The sequence below is a fragment of the Loxodonta africana genome, chromosome Y (genome assembly GCF_030014295.1).
Source record: "Loxodonta africana isolate mLoxAfr1 chromosome Y, mLoxAfr1.hap2, whole genome shotgun sequence".
Lineage (NCBI taxonomy): Eukaryota > Metazoa > Chordata > Mammalia > Proboscidea > Elephantidae > Loxodonta > Loxodonta africana.
Window position 1 is genome coordinate 25828109 of NC_087370.1, and position 21982 is coordinate 25850090.

At 46.8% G+C, this 21982-nt stretch overlaps 1 protein-coding gene across 1 annotated transcript in view; it reads left to right on the forward strand.

The window, feature by feature from the left end:
- Nucleotides 1–4930: 4930 nt before the first annotated feature.
- Nucleotides 4931–21982, forward strand: part of LOC135227211 (cytokine receptor-like factor 2) — a 61706-nt gene continuing 44654 nt past the window's right edge. Inside the window, exon 1 of the mRNA XM_064278844.1 lies at nucleotides 4931–5138. Within this exon, the coding sequence (XP_064134914.1) occupies nucleotides 5057–5138 (82 nt within the window). The 5' untranslated portion in view covers nucleotides 4931–5056. The remainder of the gene's footprint in view (nucleotides 5139–21982) is intronic.

The following is a 21982-nucleotide window of genomic DNA, read 5'->3' on the forward strand; positions in this document are numbered from 1 at the left end:
AAGCGCTCGGCTGCTAACAGAAAGTTCACCGGCTTGAACTCACCCAGCGGCTCCGGGAGAGAAAGACCTGGCCATCTGCTCCCATAAAGATTACAGCCTAGGAAACCCTATGGGGCAGCTCTGCTCTGTCCTATAGGGTCCCTATGAGTTGGAATCGACTTGATGTCACACAACAACAACATTGTGAGAATTTTAAAAAAATCAAAAAACCAAACCTACCGCCACTGAGTGGACCCCAACTCATGGTGACCCTCTGCGTGCAGAATAGAACTGCTCCATAGGGTTTTCAAGGTCGTGACCTTTTCAAAGTCGACCTCCAAGCCTTTCTTCTGAGGTGCCCCTAGGTGGGTTTGAACTGCCAGCCTTTTGGTGGGTAGTCGAGCACTTACCCAGAGGATTAAAGATGGCTACAAACAATTTGTAGACAGTCACCAAAAAAAGAGGAAGACCCTCAATGAGATGGATTGACATAGTGGCTGCAGCAATGAGCTCAAACATAACAATGATTGTGAGGACGGCGCAGGACCGGGCAGTGTTTTGTTCTGTTGTGCACAGGGTCGCTATGAGTTGGAACCAACTGGACAGCACCTAAAAACAACAACAGCACAAAAAATTTCCAGTTTTTGCCACCGAGAGGTGGGGTTCCGTTTTCTTCTCCATGAGCCTGACTGACCCTGTGGCTTGCGTTGGTCAGTAGACTGTGGTGAAGGTGATAGGTTGTGTGAGTGAGCCTTCTAGAACATTCTGTTCAGTCAAGGCTCCAGATGGCCGACAGCCCCCTTAAAGCTTCCGGCTGACAGCTGGCCCATCTCCCGGGAATGTGACTGTTATAGATTGAATAGTGTCGCCCCAAAAGCTGTGTCAAAGTCTTCAGCCCCGTACCTGTGAACGTGACCTTGTTTGGAAATAGCGTCTTTGTTAACATAAGGTCACACTGGAATAGGGTGGCTCCTAATCCCATGAGTGGTGTCTTATAAAAGAGGAGAAGAGACACAGAGACAGGGAGCCAGGGGAAGGATTCCAGGTGACGATGCGGGTTCAAGCCCAGGAACATCAAGGATCACTGGCGGTCAGCAGAAGCTGGGATCGATGCCTGGGGTAGACTCTCTGCAGAGGCTCAGAAGGAATCCACATAGCTGACACCTCGACTTTGGACTTCTGGGTTCTGGAACTGTGCAAGAATAAATTCCTTGTTTGTGGCATGTTTTTAGGGAGCTTTGGGAAACAAAGACAATGACCCTTTTAGAACATCCCACCCAATGCAGCCCCCAGGGGGCCGAGAGCTCTAGGTGAACTTCTGGCTGACATTTGGCTCAGTTCCCAGTAGGGCTTCCCACCAGTTCACCGCTTGGGACCCCTGTTGGGAATAAGAGTCACCTGGGGAATTTCGTTACAATGTAGATTCTGATTGAGTACATCTAGGGTGGAAACGCAAATTCTCAGTAGGGGTTCGAACCAAAACAGACTGATTCCAAGACCCAGTTTTCAGGCGTGTGAGGGAACCTTCTAGAACGTTCCTCTCAATCAAGCGTCCAAATGGCTGACGTTCGCAGTCAAGCTCCTGGCTGACAGCCCAGCTGCCAGGCATGTGAGTGAACCTTCTAGAACATTCTGCTCAATCAAGCGTCCAGGTGACCGACAGCCCCAGCCAACACCACGTGGAGCAGGGGAGCCGCCCCGCCAAGTCCAGTCCACCTCAGAATCAGGAGAGATGCGGCCTGCTGCTCTCTTACGCTGCAGAGTTCCCGGGTGGCGCATTAAACAGGGGCAGGAAACCAAAACGGTGCAGAGAAGAAATAAACATACTCTTCTCAGAGGGGCAGCTGGATTTTTAGCCACACTCAAACATATTTTACATCCCCAATCCTTTCTTTCTTTTCTTCCTTCCTTCCTTCCTCCCTCTCTCCTTTCTTTGCTTCCTCCCTCCTTGTCTCCTTCCTTCTTTTCTGTTTTTCCTTCCTTCCTTCCTCCCTCCCTTCCTCTCTCTTTCTTTTCTTCCTTCCTTTCTCCCTTCCTCCTTCCCTCCATCCTTGTTTTCTTTCTTTTCTTCCTTCCCTCTCCCCAACCTCCCTCACTTCTACCTCTCGTTTGCTGAATCACGGTGCATGTCTGGCGTTGTGAAACACGAACAACACAATATTGGTTTGTGGTTTTGAGTGGAGACGACGAAGACGAGGAGGCAGGCAGATGGAGAGGTGTCACCTCCATGGGTAATGGTCCCGGATTCAGAATTCACCAAGAGTCAGTTTCCATCCTGGGCTCCAGAGGAAGGGAAGGGCTTGGCGGGCCCACTCTGTCCCTAATCCCCCCATCCTATCCCCATGTAAAGGGGAGGAACCCAGAGCTTAAGTACCTTGAGAATGTAGCGCAGCCGTGGTGGTTCGGCGGTGGAATTCTCACCTCCCACCTCATGCTTTGCCACCACCCGTCTGCGGTGATTGCAAGTACGTTTAGTAAACCTCAGGAGCCAGCACCCCAAATGTCTGCAGATGTGGCCAGTGTCCCCTGGGAGACAGAGTCGTCCTCTCCCCCATGTTGTGACCTGTCGCTCTGGGGACACTCGAGCTTCTTGTTCCTTCTCGCCTTCCTGGGACTGTTCTCTCAGGTGTTTTAATTCTAAAATAAAGAAAAAGAACAACAGGTACAAAGAGCAGAAATGTCAGAGAGGCTCGTCTCAGGCCATAGAAGGCAGCCACACCTGACCCCGGCTCTTCTGAAACCTGGGAATTTTAATTAGGAGGCACCAGTATTTTCCAGAAGCAGAAATATGTGCGGTTCCCAAAAAAGGATTATCACAGCTACTCGGGTTGAGAAACTTTGCTCCACAAAATGGTAACAGAACCACTGGGCAGCAGTCAAGAAGGCACATTTACAGACAGACGTGAGACGTAAGTTAGCCGTTCCGGGTCCAGTTCAGGCTTCCAGCTCCCAAGCTTACACACCAAAAAGTCTCGCTGACCACGTTCTAGAAAATGATTCTGTGCATGGACTCCGAAAGTCCCCAGTCCATGTGTCCCTCTCGGGTACAATCCTTCCTTCCTCTGGCTTCCAGCAGCCTCAGAACACCTGGAGAGCTGAGTTCTCAGGCAGGACGCGGCGGCCCTGCCCTGAGCTCCTCTGATTTAGGGACCAGGAACGGAAGAACAAGAACAAAGGCTGTTTCTGGTGGTGCACTGGTTAATTAAGGGCTCGTCTGCTAACTGAAAGGTAGGCAGTTCAAACCCACCCAGCAGCACTGCGGAACAAAGACCTGGTGATCTGCTCCCCTAAAGATTACAGCCAAGAAAACCCTATGGGGACAGTTCTACTCTGTCACATGGGGTCGCTAGGAGTCAAAAATTGACTCTACGGCACCATCAACAACAACCCTTTCTGACCAGGCTCTCTTGTTCTGAAACTGAAGTACCAGGTCATAGGGCTTGATCACACAGGTGAGGCACCCTCTGTGCTGGGTTAGCAGAGAGGCCGAGCACCCCCTCGGGCGTAACGCATCTTGTCAGCTGCTACTGAGTCAGGTCAGACTCACGGCAGTCCCTTGCACAAAGGAATGAAACACTGCCCGGTCCTGCTCCATCACCTCGATTAGTTGTGAATCGGACCGTTGTGATCCATAGGGTTTTCACTGACTGAGTTTCAGAAGTACATCTCCAGGCCTTTCTTCCTAGTCCGTCTTAGTCTGGAATCTCCACTGAGACCTCTTTAGCATCCTAACGACACACGAGCCTCCACTGACAGGAAGTGCGTTGGTGGGGAATTGTACCCGGGTCTCCCACGTGGAAGGTGAGGAGTCTACCACCGAACCACGAGAGCTTTCTGGTTTAAGGCATTAAAAAAGCAAACCAAACCAGTTGCCTTGAGTGGAACTCAACTCTTGGCATCCCCATATGTGTCTGAGTAGAACTGTGCTCCATGGGGTTTTCAGCGCCTGATTTTTTCGTAGTTGTTGCCAGGCCTTTCTTCTGACGCACCTCTGGGGGAATTTGATCCTCCAACTTTTCAGTTAGCAGCCAAGTGCGTGTGCATTACCCAGGGACCCCGTACTTAAGGCATGTGTCATCGTTGGGTGCCATTGTATCACTTCCGACTCATAGCGACCCCATGTGACACAGTAGAACTGCCCCCAAAGGGTTTCCTAGGCTGTAATCTTTATGGGAGCAGACTACCAGGTCTTTTCTCCCGAAGGGAGTGGGTTCAAACTGCTATTCTCTCAGTTAGCAGCTGAGTGCTTAACCGATGTGCCACTAGGACCCCTTGTAACACACACGGTGAACGTGCTTCTTAGTTCAATCAAATACGTGAGACCAAATGGGCACCTCCTGCCCAAAACAGGACGAGCAGGTAGGAAGGGACAGGAACTGGACGAAGGGACATGGGGGAGCATGCTGTCACATTGTGGGGATTGCAACCAATGTCACAAAGCAATATGTGTATTCATTTTTGAACAAGAAATTAACTTGAGCTCTAAACTTTCACCTAAAGCATAATAAAATTAAACAAAAGAGAGACTATTGTTGTGTGTCGTCCCATTGATTCCGACTCATAGGGACCCCAAGAGGAACTGCCCATAGTGTTTCCTAGGCTGTAATCGTTAAGGCAACAGATCTCCAGGTCTTTCGTATGTGGGTTCGAATCCTGGCTCTGGCTCTTAATGATGGGGGTCATGATGGCCACACCCATTTCTCAGGAAGTTGTGGGGAGACTTCAGTGAGATCGTGGATATGGGGGGCCCCTCGCAAAGTGTGTCTTCAGCAAACGTCCCCATCCGCAACCTCATCTGAGATCTGTAAGAATCCAGGGCTGGATGAAGAAAGTTAGTTCTTGATAAGCTTTCAAGAGGGAAACCATCAAAGTGCATGCAAATAGCTGTCCCACACGGGCATGAGTGTGTGCGTTACAAATGCCATTTTAAAAATAAGACGTGAGTCTTCGCTTCCTGTAGTCATTTCCCCAGTTTGGCTTTCATCCGTTTAAAATGCGGTGGCCCTAGCACATTAGTCCTGAACCCTAACCCCCGGGTGCTCACCAAACCTGCAGACCTGTCTGCTCCTCTCTCAGAATGAGGCACTCCTTCCTGCCCTGGGCAGTGGCCACTCTGCTTCTGCTGGGAGATCCGGTGGCTCTGGAGGAATCAGGACCTGGTGAGCTGTCCCCTGGGGAGGTGGGCACCGTGGGTGTCAAATGTTCTGGATGTTTTTAAAAATTCATTTTATTGATCTTTGTTGTTGTTGAGAATATAGACAGACTAGGCGCCGAGTCAACAATTTCTACACGTACAATTCTGTGACATCAATGACCTTCTTTCGGTTGTGCACCTCCTTTTCCAAATTGTTCCTCCCCTATTAATGTAATCTCACTGCTCCCTAAGTTTTCTATATAATCTTCGGAGTTGCTGTTGTTGATTTGATCCCATACAGATACCTCTTAAAAGAGCACAATGCTTAAGACAGACATTCTTTACAAAGTTAAACTGAATAATCGTTTGGTTTAAAGTAGACTTCAGAGATATTTTTGGTTAAAGGTTTAGAGATTATCTCAGGGCGATAGTTTTGGGGGTTTTTCCGGTCTCTGTGGCTGCAGAAGCCTGAGCTCCATGGGAATTTGGAATTCTGTTCTACATCTTACCCCCTTTTGATCAGTGTTCTTCTATAAAATCTTCGGTCATCAAATTCACTAATGGTAGCAAGGCTGTGTTCTGTATGTCAAAACCCTCTTTTTTTATTCTCTCCCTTGATGTGTTTGTCAGCCACACTCTTTTTTCATAGAAGTTACAACGGACATATCAAAATTTCTCTGTGCCTGTGAGAAATTCAGGTCATCTAAACCTACTTCTGGAATCCCTGGGTGGTGCAGTTAACAAGCTAGTCTGCTAACAAAAGGTTGGAGGTTCAAGTCCACCCAGACGTGCCTCAGAAGACAGACTTGGCAACCTACTTCCAAGAAATCAGCCCACGAAAACCCCGTAGAGCCCAGTTCTACTCTGACACACATGGGACCACCATGAGTCAGAGCTGACTTGATAGCAATGGGTCAACCTGTTGTAAACAGCACCCCTCTTTGTTTGAACACAGGATCAGGCTTGAATCAATAAGAAATGGACCCTTGTCTGCTAAGATTCTAGGCTCAGATGACCGTCATTTTCATATTTCTGCTTTCAACGAGGGTGAAAGTTTTTGTTTAAATTAATATTTATGTTCTTGGGGTGAGCTCACCTTGTAACAACACCTCAGACAAAGTCAAGGGGCTTGCAAAATGGGTTTTGGTGCCATCCAAGAAATAATCAGTACCAGCACCCAGACCCCAGGCAGGGGCCCGACTGGACCTCACGCCTCCCTGGGCTTTCAGGGGCTACTACCTTTTGACAGTAATCAGAATTCTTGTCTTTCTGTCTTCACGGTCTTGTTCCTGCAGACTTGTGAGAAACTCATTGCCAGGCTCTATGCTCATGATACAAATATTTTTTATTTTTATTAAAAAAAATTTTTTTTTTGTACTTTAGCTGAAGGTTTGCAGAACAAACTAGTTTCTCGTTAAACAATTAATACACATATTATTTTGTGACATTGGGTATCAATCCCACGACATGCCAACACCTTCCCCTTCTCGACCTTGGATTCCCCATTTCCATCCATCCAGCTATCCTGTCCCCTCCTGCCTTCTCATCCTTGCCCCTGGGCTGCTCTGCTCATTTATCCCCATTTGGTTCTAGGGGACTGTCTAGTCTTTGGAGGAAGGGTGAACTCCGGGAGTGTCAAGTTACAAGTCTTGTTGTTAGATGCCATTGAGTCAGCTGTGGCTCACATTGACCGCGTGCACAACACAACACAGTGTTGCCCGGTCCTGTGCCATCTTCACCACCTTTGGGGAGCTTGAGCCCATTGTCGCAGCCACTGTGTGTTTTGAGCGCCTTCCAATCTACAGAATCGTTTTCTAGGTCTTTATAGGACAATATCCTGTTGGGATCCTTAAGGGTTTCTTTGGCTAGTGTTTGGAAGTAATCACCAGGCTTTTCTTCCTAGCCTGTCTTAGTCTGGAAGCTCAGTTGAAATCCGCCTACCATGGGTGACCCTGCTGATAGTTGGAAAAATATCAGTGTCTCAGTTTCCAGCATCGCGGCAACGCTCAAGCCCCCACAGTACAGCACCCTGACAGACAGGTGGGGGTTAAGTACAAATGTGAGAAGCCAGATGGGAGAACGTGGGTGGGTCTCCAGTCAGGCAGCTAAGCCTGCAGTTGACTGTCCAGCTGCAGCGCCTCCCACAGGTCCAAGCCAGGTATGGCATTCCACGGCCCCTTAGGGTCTGACCTGTCCCCATTAGCCAACCACAACGCCGTGCTCGCCTTCCCTCTCTTTGCCAGCCTCCTGCACACCTGGCTTATTCCCTGCTATCGCCTTTGTTCCTGGACTCATGGATACAAACAGGGTTTCGAGACCACCCAGCCAGAGGTGTGGTGAAGCCTGTGTGTACCTGTCCGCTGGGCTCCAGGTAGCACCTGTGTGACTCCGGTGACAATGTGGACGCATGTTCCACGCGGCTCTGCTGCCTGCCAGGGACAAAGGCAGAGCAATGACGAATGCGAACAACACATTTTAGTCCATTTCTTTCTTTCTTTTTTATTGTTGTAAAAATATAGAGAACACAATATTTGCCAATTCAGCATGGGCCACTTGGACAATGCAATGAAATCAATTACATCAGTCGTGCTGGGCAGCTATCACCAACATCCACGGCCTTTTTTTTTCATCCCCATAAGCAGAAACTCAGTGCTGGCTTAGCCAAGATCCCCTTTTCCCTCTTCCCTCTCGCCCCTTGTACTTGTTGATATTGAGTTGAGTCCCACTCATAGTGACCCAGCGTGACAAAGTAGAACGGCCCCGTAGAGTTTTCTAGGCTGTAATCTTTATGGAAGCAGATCTCCAGGCCTTTCTCCCAAGGCACCTCTAGGTGGGTCCCAACTGCCAACTTTCGGTTCGTGTTGTTGTCGTGGGCCGTTGAGTTGATTCTGACTTGTGGGACGCCATGTAATGGAGTAGACCTGCTCCATAGGGTTTCCTAGGCTGTAATCTTTATGGGAGCAGATGGTCCACTCTTTCTCTCATAGAGCCTCTGGGTGGGTTCAAATCACACACCTTTTCGTTAGCAGCCAAGTGCTTAACCATTGTACCACCAGCGTTAAGGCACTGTTAAACTCTGACCTCTATATCTTTGTCAGGCTATTTCTTTCTTTTTTTTTGTAATTCACATTTTGTTGTATTTTTGGTGAAAGTGTTCACAGCAAAACAGGTTCCCATTCGACAATTTCTACATGTATTGTTTGCTGACTTAGAGGGATAGTCTCATCATTTCTGCTCTAGATTTGCCTTTTCAGCTTCCTGGTCTCACAGCCCTCCAACCTTCTCATCTTTGCTTCAGGATAATCGTTGGCCATTTGGTCCCATATAGAAGATTTTTTTTTTTAAAAGGAGTGTAGTATTCGTGCGGCCCTGGTGGCACAGTGGTTAAGAGCTCGGCTGCTAACTGAAAGGTAGGCAGTTTGAATCCACCAGCCACTCCTTTGAAACCCAGTGGGGCAGTTTTACTGTGTCCTACAGGGTCGCTATGAGTCAGAATCGGCTTGATGGCAGCAGGTTTGGTTTTTGTGGTAGTACTCACTGGGTTTACTCGTGGGTGACAGTCTTTGTTTTTTGAGCTAACCTGCTATTTAGTGAAAACATGATGTCAGTGGCTAGTTTCTGTTCCAGGTTTATAGAGTATCTCAGAGCATATTCTCGGGGAGCCCTCCAGTCTTGACGGGCCCAGTTAAGCCGTGGCTCTGTGAGAATTTGAAGTTCTGTTCCACATTTTTTCCCTTTCTATCAGGATTCATTGATTGTTGGGCCATTTCTTTCTTTTCTTTTTAAATTGTGCTTTAAGGGAAAGTTTACAGAGTGAACTAGCTTCTCATTAAACAGTTAATACTCGTACTGTTTTGTGACATTGGTTGCCAACCCACAACATGTCAACACTCTCCCCTTCTCGACTTTGGGTTCCCCATCCCCAGCTTTCCTATTCTATTCTGCCTTTTTGTCCTTGCCCCTAGGCTGGTGTGCCCCTTCAGTCTTGTTTTGTTTTATGGGCCTGTCCAATCTTTGGCTGAAGGGTGAACCTCAGGAGTGACTTCAGTACTGAGCTAAAAGGGTGTCTGGGAGCCATACTCTCTGGGCTTCTCCAGTCTCTGCAGGCCCGTTGGGGCACTTCTTGAGATTCCCTTCTTCCTCCTTTAATGAGCCCTGACTTGGAATGTGTTTGCGGGAAGGTGCACCGTAGACAGATTCTGACCCAACCTCAACCACGGGCACGGGCAGAAGTGGGTATACACTTCTAAATCTGCCTTCTTGCCATCCAGCCAAGTGTGCTCAAAGTCTTTCTAGTAACTTCTTAGAAAATGCTTAAGTTTGCTTTCTGTATGAAGACTTTTGTGGTTTGTATTTCTTTTCTTTCAATGCATCACTTTGTACCCAAGACGACTAGAGGTGTGAAAACCATTAAGAAGTAATTAAAGGTGAACAGGGACCTATGAGTATCTAAGGATGGTGCAGGGGGTCTTGCCCGGTGTCCCCACCATAAATCTGTCATGACGTAGCTGCTGAGTGGGTCCACCATGGACCATCAGTGGGTGATGCCATCTCAGCAGTTCAATTTAAATAGAAATGAAAAGTGGGTCCAGGTGGGAAGGAGCGACAACGTATGTTTGAGATAGTTGTTGCTGGGTGCAACCCAGTTGATTGAGACTCAGTGAGCTCATGTGATAGAGTAGAACTGCCCATAGGGCTTCCTAGGCTGTAATCATTATAGGAGCCGACTGCCAGGTCTTTCTCCCTAGGAGCTGGTGGGTGTTTTCGAACTGCCCACCTTTCAGTTAGCAGCCGAGTGCTTAACTGTTTGCATCACTTAAGGACTCCTCTGATTGTGGGTTGTTGTTGTTGTTGGGTGCTGTTCAGCTGATTCTGACTCGTAGTACCCCCATGTGACAGAAGAGAACTGCCCCATAGGGTTTCCTAGGCTACAATCTGTACAGGAGCAGATCGCCAGGTCTTTCTAACGAAGAGCTACTGGTGTGTTAGAACCGCTGACCTTTCAGTTAGCAGCTGAGCTCTTAACCACTGTGGCACCAGGGCCCCTTGTGTTTGAGGTGACAATAACCTGTTGCTGTCGAGTCTCATAGTGACCCTAGAGGACAGAGTAGAACTGCCCCATAGAGTTTCCAAGGAGCAGCGGGTGGATCCGAACTGCTGACTTTTTGGTTAACAGCCATAGCTCTTAACCACTGCACCACCAGGGCTAAAAACCGGATCCAGACTTTGGCAGGGAGAGGTTTTCTTCAGAAAGGAAAAGAGGAAGGAACTATTAAAATCAGGGGAGGGGGCTGTTGTTATAGGAGACAGCTCTGACCATTAGACCTGGAAGCGTCTCAAGAGTTAGGGAAGAAGCATTGTCTTTTACATACACTGTTATGGATTGAATCGTGACCCCCAGAGTAAGTGCTGTGAACCCTAACCCTCATATCTGTGGTTATGGAAACCCTGGTGGTATAGTGGTTAAGTGCTTCAGCTGCTAACCAAAAGGTCGGCAGTTGGAATCCACCAGGTGATCCTTGGAAACTCTGTGGGCAGTTCTATTCTGTCCTATAGGGTCTCTATGAGTCAGAATTGACTCCATGGCAATGAGTTTTTTTTTTTTTTTTTTAATCTGTGGTTAGAATCCCGTTTAGGAATGGGTTTTCTTTGTCATGTTAATGAGATAAGATTAGTGTAGGGTGTGCCTTGAGTCAATCTCTTTTGGGATGTAAAGGAAGTAGATTAGGCAAAGAAGCAAGCACAGATAGGGGAAGACAGATGTCACTTGGAGATGGCCAAGGAATGGAGGAACAGGAGCTGAAAGAGACAAGAGACAAGAGAGAAGGGGAGAGATAATAGAGATGAATGATAGCAAGGATAGGGAGGCTAGAGGTGGACGGAGAGGATAGAGACAGAAGAGAGAGGACAGAGACAGAAGAGAGAGGATAGAGACAGAAGAGAGAGGATGGAGGTGGACGGACATGATAGAGAGCCAAGAGATGGATAGAGATAGAATAGAGAGGACAGAGGTGGACGGAGAGGATAGCGGTGAACAGAGAGGATAAAGATGGATAGACATGATACGAGAGATGGATAGAGATTATAGAGAGGATAGGGAAGAAGAGACAGGAGAGAGATAATAGAGATGAATGATAGAGGTTGACAGAGAGGATAGAGATTATAGAGGTGGATAGAAAGGATATATATATATAGAATAGAGAGGATAGAGATAGAGAGGAAGAGGTGGATAAAGAGGAGAGAGAGAGTAGAGAGGATAAAGGTGAACAGAGAGAATAGAGATGGATAGAGAGGATAGGGAAGGAAAGAGAGATGAGAAGAGAGAGATTAATAGAGATGAATCACAGCAAGAACGGACAGGCTATAGAGATGGACAGAGAGGGTAGAGGTAGAGAGAATAGCAGGGATACAGATGACAGGGAGGATAGACAGGCTACAGATGATAAAGACGGATAGAGAGAATAGGTATAGATACATAACTCATTGCCCTGGAGCCCATTCAGCCTCATGGCAACCCCACAGGACACAGTAGAAGTGCCCCATAGGGTTTCCAAGGAGTTGTTGGTGGGTTGGAACTGCTGACCTTGGGGTTAGCAGCTGAGCTCTTAATCACTGTGCTACCGGCGCTCCTCTGTCAGCACTAGATATGGGTAGAGAGGACAGCATCAGCACTACATAACTAGGACAGCAATTGAGAGAAAACCAGGCTAGAAAGCCCAGGTGTGGGGAGCGGGGTGGAAACTTGGGATCAGGGGATAGTAATCGGAATGTCAGCTTGTTCTCTGGGAGGGGCGCTTAAGGAGGGGTGGTATGTTGGCTCGGGAGTCTCTGGGTGTGCAAATGGCGAAAGCACTTGACTGCTAACTGAGAGGCTGGAGGTTCGAGGCCACCCAGAGGCACCTTGAAAGAAAGGCCTGGCAATCTCCTCCCAAAACTCAGCCACTGAAAACCCAGGGGGGAGCAGTCCTACTCTGAGACACATGGGTCCGCCAGGAGTCAGGGTGGCTTGATGGCTACTGGTTGGTTACATCGGTTCTTCCCTAGACTCTCTGGTCCTCCCTCCAGGGCAGACAAAAAGAGTTACTTGATTGGAAATTCTTCATTTCTGATTAATGCCGTGGGCCCTGGCTATCTCTATGATTGCCAAGACTACTTAAACGGCTGTATACCAAGCAGAGGTGAAGTGGCGCAAGGATTTTGAAGGAAGTTATCTAAGCCGTGTGACGGCAGTGGTCGAATTCTCCACTCACAGGTGGGAGAACCAGGTTCGATTCTCAGCGAACGCATCTCACGTAGACCCACGTTTCGTCTGTCAGTGGAGGCTTGCCTGGTGCTGAACAGGTTTCATTGGAGCTTCCAGACTAAGACAGACTAGGAAGAAAGGCCTGGCTACCTGCTTCCAAAAATCAGCCAGTGGAAACCCTGGCTTCATCCCAATGGCCTGTTCCTCAGCCAGCCGTGGGGAAGGTGCAGGTCCAGGCACTTTTGTTCCCCTGTGCACGGAGTCACCGTGAATCGGCACAGCTAACGACAAACGACAACAGCAGCGAAAATCTAAACTGTACATTCTGTGGTCTACCAGCTGTCCGCTCTTTTGGCCTCACGTCACAGACCAATCCCTAAAATATCTACAAGAGTTTTGGGGGCAAATCCCCTTGGTATAGCCACAATTGCCGCAGCAAATTATTGTAATTAATTACCTTTTCTACATTAAAAAAAAGAAAACCTGGGCATGACTTTCTAAACGTAGAAGGGGGTTCTTGGTATTTAAAGGACGTAACTGCCTGCATGACTGAGACAACGTGGTACAAATCTATTCATCTCCACATTTCTGTCGCATTCAGGTTTTACCAGGGGGTGGAGGTGGGGGAGAACAAAATCCAACACGTGGGTTACAGACCTCAGAGGTTGTTTTACAGAAGCACCCAGGGTTTCACACCAGCTAGTTGGGGTCAGCAGGCATGCACATGGTTAATCGTTTTTCCTTAGTCATCTCTACTGCACCATTTCAGATGGGTTTCACCACATCTTTGATCAAAGAAAACCATATCAGAGACATGTGAGGATATGTGTACCTTGCTTACTATAATCTGGTGAGCACCTTGCTTCCTGTAGGCCCGTGTGTACCTTCTTGTCTTGATTATCTAGTGTGGCTATAACAGAAATACCACAAGTGGATGGCTTTAACAAAGACAAATTTATTTCCTCACAGTAAATAAAGTAGGCTATAAGTCCAAATTCAGGGCATCAGCTCCAGGGGAAGGTTTTCTCTGCTGGTTCTGGAGGAAGGTCCTTGTCATCAATCTTCCCTTGGATTAGGAGATTCTCCCTGCAGAAGCCCTGGGTCCAAAGGAAGCGATCTGCTCCCACCACTGCCTTCTTGGTGGTATGAGGTCCCCATATCTCTGCTCACTCCCTTTTCCTTTTATCTCTTGAGAGATAAAACGTGATGCAGGCTGCATCACAGGGAAACTCCCTTTACATTGGATCAGGGATGTGACCTGCTAAGGGTGTTACAATCCCACTCTAATCCTCTATAACATAAAATTACAATTACAAAATGGAGAACAACCACACAATACTGGGAATCATGGCCTAATCAAGTTGACAAATATTTTTGGGGAACACAATTCAGTCCATGACACTTGCTCACTGTCAACCCGTGTATACCTTGCTCACTGTAATCTTGTGTGTACCTTGCTCATTATAAGCCCCTGTCTTAGTCATCTAGTGCTGCTATAACAGAAATACCAAACATGGATGGCTTTAACAAAGAGAAGTTTATTCTCTCACAGTCCAGTAGGCTAGAAGTCAAAGTTCAAGGCCCCAGCTTCAGGAGAAGTCTTTCTCTGTTGGCTCTGGAGAAAGGTCCTTGTCATCAATCTTCCCTTTGTCAGGGGCCATCTCAGTGCAGGAACCTGAGGTCCAAAGGACGAGCTCTGCTCCTGGCACTGCTTTCTTGGAGGTATGAGGTCCCCATGTCTCTCTGCTTGCTTCTCTCTTTTATATCTCAAAAGAGGTTGGCTTAAGACACTTCCTAATCTTGTAGACCTCATCAATATAATCGCCGCTTATCGATTTTACTACATCATAGTGATAGGGTTTACAGTATATAGGGAAGTCACATCAGAAAATAAAATGGTACACAATCATACAGTCGTACAAGGGAATCGTGACCTAGCCAAATGGACAGATATTTTGGGGGGGACACGATTCAATCCACGACACTTGCTTACCGTAAGCCCCTGTGTACCTTGCTCACTATAAGCCCACACGTACCTTGCTCCCTGTAAACCCATGTGTACCTTGCTCACTGCAAGCCCGTGTGTACCTTCCTTACTGGGTAATCAGACCCTGGAGATACCAGGGTTCATTTTCACAGACCCACCTCTTGGTGGACCTCGATGTGCAGTCACTGTGAGAAGGAAAGGTCAGAAGCGAGGGAGGTAAACAGGGACTGAGACCAGACCAGGAACACAGCACGGCAGGGGATGAGGCTTTAGAACAGCTTTGGGACAGAACTCACGGACCGTATAATCGCCCTTTCACAGTGCACACAGCTCAGCATGTTGCGCTACCATCCCCTCTATCTAGTCCCAGATCATCTCTTTTAAAGTAATTTGTTTACTTATTTTTTGCTGTTAATATACACAGTAGAACGCACACCGATTCGATGGTTTCTACATGTACAACTCAGTGACATGGATGACATCCTTCGAGTTGTACAACCATTCTCACTCTCCTTTTCTGAGTTGTTCCTCCCCAGTTCACATAAACTCACTGCCCTGAGCTTCCCATCCAACCTTTTGAGTTGCTGTTGTCAATTTGATCCCATAATACAGATCTTAAAAAAGAGCACCATCCATGCTCAAGGCAGAGATTCTCTGCTAGTTAACGTAGGTAGACTACTGTTTGGTTTTAAGAAGACTTCAGGAGATATTTTTGGTTTAAGGTTTAAAGATGATCTCAGGGCAATAGTTTCGGGGGTTCATCCAGCTTCATGGCTTCAGGAAGCCTAGATTCTATGAACATTTGAAATTCTGTTTTGCATTTTCCCCCCTTTTGATCAGGATTCTGTTGTAGACTCGTTGATCAAAGCGTTTATAATGGTAGCTGGGCACCATCCAGTTAGCTCCAGGATGTCTTCATCGTCCCCAAACAAAACCCTGCGCCTGTTAGAAGTCACTCCTTTCTCCCCCTGGAGCCACTAATCTCCTTCGTGTCTCTATCAATTTGCCTATTTTTTTAATGGATTTCAGATAAGTGGAATCCTACTTCATCTGTCCTTTCGCGTCTGGCTTCTTTCACTCGGCATCACGTTTCCAAGGTTCATCCACGCTGTGGCGTGCGTCAGGGCTTCGTTTCTCTTGATGGCTGAGCGATACTCCATCATACGGATAGACCACATCGTGTTAATCCAACGAGACGAGCTTTAGAGTTTTGCCTAGATATGTTCTGACGGCAGCACCGTGGTAGTCGGTGGCCAGAAATCAAAACAAATCAGCAAAATTCAGTGCAACCATTTTTAAGGCAGGTAATCCCTTACCTGGATGAGGTACGGTTGTTTCAAGAGGTAGCATAAAACTGTACTTTTAAAACAAAATAGGTAAGCAAAATTAACTTATCTTTTCGATCTTAGAAATGTGTTCTGCAGTGTTCTTTGGTCTGAGGAGGGGGTCTTGATGAGGGTGGGGATTTTGAAGGCAAGTGCATTGGATCGGTGTGGAAATCAAAAACACGAAGACCTCTCTGTCTTTGTCTCTCTTTCTCTCTCTCTGGGTCTCTCTCTGCCTCTGCCTCTCTGTCCCTGTGTCTCTCCCTCTGTCTCTGTCTTTCTCTCCCTCTCTCTCTCTCTGGGTCTCCTTCTTTTTCTGTCTCTCTGTCTCTGTGTATCCATTTCTGTCTCTCTGTCTCTGTCTTCCTCTCTCTCTCTGGGTCTTTTTCTGTTCTGTCTCTCTGTCTCTGTCTCTCTCCCTCTGCATCTCTATCTACCAGCCTGTCTCTCTGTCTCTGTCTCTCTCCCTGTCTGTCGCTCTGTCTTTCTCTTTTTCTCTCAGTATAGACAGTCTCCCTTAACAGGGCCCCCTTGCAATCTAAACCTCTGCCTCTTAAAATTTCCAAATAAATGACTAACCTCCAGTAAAACCAACAAATGCTTTCTGAACAACTGTGGGTAGGGTTGGAGTGTGGGAGTCACGAGTCCCTTTCCGCCAAGGAGCTCGTGTTCAAAGGTGGGAGCTTTGACAACACAAGAACAAAACGGCAGCTTTTAATGGAGCTGGCCGCCCCGGGAATGTCAATAACCACGGATGGATGGCTCAGGGGAATCAGTAACTCCCAGAGAGAAAAAGAGGATGTGGGGATTTTAGAAGTAGAGCCGGGGTGAGGACAACATGGGCTAGCACAAGTTCCCTCTGCTTTCCAAATAGCCTCTAATCCTTAAAAAAAAAAGTCAAACCAAACCCATTGCTGTCAAGTTGATCCTGACTCCTAGTGACCCTATAGGACAGTGTAGAACTGCCCTGTAGGGTTCCCAAGGCTGTCATCTTTACGGAGGCAGACTGCCACATCTTTCTCCTGGGGAGCCTCTGGTGGGTTTGAACTGCCGACCTTGTGGTTAGCAGCCGTGCGGTTTTTGAACTGGGAGCATGGGTGGTTCAGCCACAGAATTCTGAGCTTCCCTGCAGGAGACCTGGTTTCGATTCCCAGCCGATACACCTCACGTGCCGCCACCAGTGGAGGCTTGCATGTTGCTGTGATGCTGGACAGGTTCAGCAGAGCCTCTAGACTAAGACAGACTAGGAAGAAAGGCCTGGCAATCTACTTCAGAAAATCAGCCAATGGATGGCTGTGGTTGGATCTGCGACCGCTCATGGGGATGGTGCAGGACCAGGCAGTGTTGTGTGTTGTTGTGCACGGGGTCACCGGGAGTCAGGGGCCAAGTCTACGGCAGCAGCAACAACGACAATACTGAACCAGTTGTGAGAAGACGCCATCGCAAGATAAAAATGGGCTGCCCGGAAGCATGTTGTAGAATTGGTGGGAAGCCTCCCACCGTTCCCCCATTCCCCTGTCTCAGAGCACTGACCACACAAAGGATGAGGCTGGGGGCCCCGATTGTACCCCTCACCTAGACCTCATGACCATCGGTGACGCAGCAGAAATGACTCCATCCATCATGACCGGTGAGCACGCAAGCTAGGGGGTCACAGGTCCCGTCCATGTCATTCTCTCTCGAGCCAGGCATGAGCTCAGAGAGGGGGTTGTCCGTTCCTGTTGCTGACTCACTGCTTGTGGGAGTCCTTCAACCACAGGACACCTCACTTTTCAGCTGGAAAATGGGGGTTTCTGTTTTCAGCAATCAGACATTTTCCACCCTGTGGGCTCAAAGAGCTGATGTAATGTTCACGAGGGGCTGAGCACTCAACCCTCTTCCTCTCTACAGAGCCTGGGAGGTGTTCGCAATAAGGAAGGAACCCCAGTTCCTCTTCTGAATGTCGGGGCTTTCCCCTTGCTCAAACGCTCTTCCTCATGGAATCTTTGCTCCACGTTCAGAAACGGCCAGCTCAAGTTAGTCGCATCTCTTTTGTGATCACTTATGTCCTTAACGGTGATTAGCGTAGAATAAAGTATCCCGTACACCTCGGGCAGATACAGTCAGTCTCTTTCTCACAGACTCAGAGAAAGTTTACGCCCGTTATTTAATTCTACCCTCTAAGGAGTCGGAATTGACTCGAGGGTGGTGGGTTTGGTTTTGGTGGCACAATGGTTAGGCGCTCGACTGATAATCGAGAGGTTAGTGGTTTGAACCTACCCAGCAGCACCACAAAGATCTGACAATCTGCTTCAGTAAAGATCGCAGCCAAGGAAACCCTACGGGGTAGTTCTAGCCTGTAACACATGGGGTCACTATGAGTCAGAATCCACTCGATGGCAGCAGGTTTAGGGGCGACAGCTATATTCTCATGGCAGAAGACTGTATGTGTTTAATGCTAGTTTGATGTGTATTCCTAAGCCTAAAGACCGTTCAGAATGTCTTTGGTAAGGGGTCTTCAGTGACCTCCCCCCACCGTGTGACTCCACAATCCTAGTAAAAAAAATCCCTCCTAGAAACTTCATTTAAGTTAACTTTGGTGACGTACAGTTGAACTCACACATTTTATGTCTCCGTGTGGATGAACTTAAAACAGATACACACGGCAAGGAACCCACCAGCCCGCTTGAGATACAGGACATTTCTGTGCTGCCAGAAAACCCCCTTGTGCCTCTTCAAAGCATTTTATGAAATAGTGTTTAAAATGTCCTGTTCCCAGGTCCAAAACAAGTCTTCTTCTTAAGGGAAAAAGCGTAGGTGTAGGAAAACACAAGAAACGCTGGTGAGTGAAGACACGCTTTGCCATAGCAGACACGCTGATTGTTTAACCCTCATAAAGATTCCCTGGGGCCGATGAGAAGCTGAGGCACATGGAGGGTGCACCCTGCAGGGGCTGAAAGGTGCCCCTCCACCCCTGAAAAGATAGATCCTCGTCCTAACCCCCAGGACCTGTGATCGTGGCCTTATTTGTAAAAAGAGTGTTTACAGATGTACTTAAGTGGAGGATCTTGAGATGTGGAGGTCATCCTGGAGTAGATCAAAAAAACTCATTGCCATTGAGTCGATTCCAACTCATACTGACCCTATAGGACAGAGTAGAACCACCCCCATAGGATTTCCAAGGAGCAGCTGGTAGATTCGAACTGCCAACCTTTTCTGGTTAGCAGCCAAGCTCTTAACCACTGCATCACCAGGGCTACTTCCTGGAGTAGGGTGGGCCCTAAACCCACAGAGGGTGTCCTTATAAGACACAGAAAAGGAGACACATACAGTGGAGACAGCCATGTGAAGATGGAGAACTGGAGTGATGAGGCCACAAGCCCAGGAATGCCTGGGGCCACCAGAAGCTGGGAGAGACAAGGGAGGATCCTCCCCTAGAGCCTCTGGAGGGGACAAGGATCTGCTCACTCCTCGATTTCAGACTTCTGGTCTCCAGAGCTGTGAGAGAATAAATTCCTGTGGCTTTAAGCCCCCCAGTGTATGGTAGTTTGTTACAGCTGCTGCAGGAGACTCAAACACGAGCTATGTTGTCTGAGTGTTCTAGAAAACGTGGGCATCACCTGGGAGTCAGAAATGGAGGATTCCAGCCCTGCCCACAGCTGTGCATCAGAGCCTGCATTTTAGTGGGACCCCCAGGGAATTGAGCGCAGTTTTTGGCTTAAGAAGTCCTTGATGAAATGATCTGCCCAATTTGAGGTTAACAAGTGGGAGCTGGGGTTTGAACCTGGGTTGCCTGGTTTCTGAGGCTGAGCCCTTACACCCTGCCCTCTGTGGCACACATCACAGGGAATAAACCTTCATGTATTGAGAAACATTTTTCCTGTCCTTTCTGTTAACATAGATATTATTTAAAAAAATGAATCAAGACCATAGTGTGCATGGTGCTTCGCCATCTTTTATTAACAGTAAATGGGACTTGAAAAAATCAATGAATAATCTCTATCTAGATGCCTTTTTTTTGATTGTGCTTTAGATGAAAGTTTACGCCTCAAGTTAGTTTCTCATACAAAAATTTATACACACATTGTTATGTGACCCTAGTTGCTCTCCCTGTAATGTGACTGTACCTTCCTCCTTTCCGCCCCAGATTTCCCATGTCTATTCAACCAGCTCCTATCCCTTTTTGCCTTCTCATCTCGCCTCTGGACAGGAGCTGCCTATGTCATCTCGTGTACCTACTTGAACTAAGAAGCACACTCTTCATGAGTATCAAGATGCCTTTTAATGGTTCCTCAGTATATGAGTGTGTCCTATTTAACTCCACAAGGTTGTGCATTGAGGAATTTTTTATATTATGGATAAAGAGATGATGAGTACACTCAACAGAAATCTTTATACACTGCTCTGCTGGTTTGGGATAATTTCCCACGTGTATTTCTATTGATTTCTCCATATGGGCGATTTTTTTCCCGCAGAAACTTTTGACAATAAGTTGTAGACATGATGCCCATGTAGATAAGAACATGCTCTTAGGTAACCACATCATAATGATCAAAATTGGAAAATTCACACTGGTGGGATGTTACTATCTAATCTACAGGCTCTATTTGAATGTTACCAGTTGTCCTACCAACATCCACTCCAAAAAAAAGCAGTCCAGTCCAAATCCAACCCAGCTTTCCAGTTGCTTTAATCTCCCTGAACCTGGAACAATGTCTCAGGCTGTCTTTATTTTTCACGACCTTCTCCATTTTGAAGAGTTGTTAGTCGTTCTTAGGTGCTCTCGAGTTGGACGACAGAATGAAACACTGCCTGGCCTTACACAATGGTTGAGCCCATTTTTGCAGCCACTGTGTCAGCCCATCTTGTTAAGGGTCTTCTTCTTTTTCGCTGACCCTGTACTTTACCAAGCATGATGTCCTTCTCCAGGGACTGATCTTTCCTGACGACATGTCCAAAGTATATGAGACAAAGTCTCGCCATTCTTGCTTCTAAAGAGCACTCTGGTTGTACTTCTTCCAAGACAGATTTGTTCATTCTTCTGATCATCCATGGTATATTCAATATTCTTTTGCCAACATCATAATTCAAGGCTTCCATTCTTCTTCGGTCTTCCTTAGTCACTGTCCAGCTTTTACATGTGTATGAGGTGATTGAAAACATCATTTTGAAGGGTACAGGCTAGTCACCTTGTGGAATGTCCCTCCATTTAGGGTTGTCTGATGTCTTCCATGGTTAGGTCCCAGTTAGGCATTTTTGGCACGGATACTTTGGCGTGAGCATCACAGAAGCCATGGTGTGTGCTTCTTGGCACATTCTTTAAGAAGGACCATGGTGTCTCTTTGTCCCAATTCTGAGGATGGACACTTGGATCACTTGATTCCAATGGCATTTATCAGCTGTCTCCACATTCAAGTTAGTACTTTCCACTGTGTAATTACCAAATACCAAAATTACGGTATTGTGTGGACTTATTTCGGATCATGTAAACACCCTGTTTCCATACTTTTACCTACCAGTTTTAGCACTCACTGATGATTCTTGCCTGAAAAAGATATGACCCTGGTGACTGTGATATGGTGATTTTCTATCATTCCTTCTAACGTATTCGTTCACATTCTACTGTAAGGAAAAGCTTTCCTTTTCATTCATTGATGTTGATGTTCACTTATATTAGTATGAATTATATTATACATAATAATACATATTATATATTGCTATATTCATTTATTCATGTATTATTAGTACAGGCAGTCCCCAACTTATGAGGTATTTGACTTATAGCAAACTGCACTTACGACCATCCTTTTTTTGTGTACACCTTATTGTTAGTAATAGGTTGCAGCACATAGTTGCGGATGTTATCCTCAGATGTTCACTCGCAGATACTCAGTTTTATGATTCAGTGTTCAAAACAATGCCAGATTTATAAAGATACTGATAATAAAAGGCAATAATAATGAAAACTAAAAAAAAAAAATAGGTATTTGACCTATGCCAGGACCATGTTATGATGGAGTTGTCAGAATGGAACCCCATTGTAAGTTGGGAACTTCCTGTATGTAATACAGTGTAATGTGATGTAATCACCCTCCTTAATGTAATGTAATGTAGATATTATATATAGATATATATATATATATATATATATATATATATATATATATATATATATATATATAGGTAGATAGATAGGAGCTCTGGTAGCATACGAGTTAAACTGCTCAGAAGCTCATCGAAAAATCAGTGGTTTGAACCCACCAGTCGCTCCATGGGAGAAAGATGTGACAGTCTGCTTCTGTAAAGATTACAGCCTCAGAAATCCTATGGGGTAG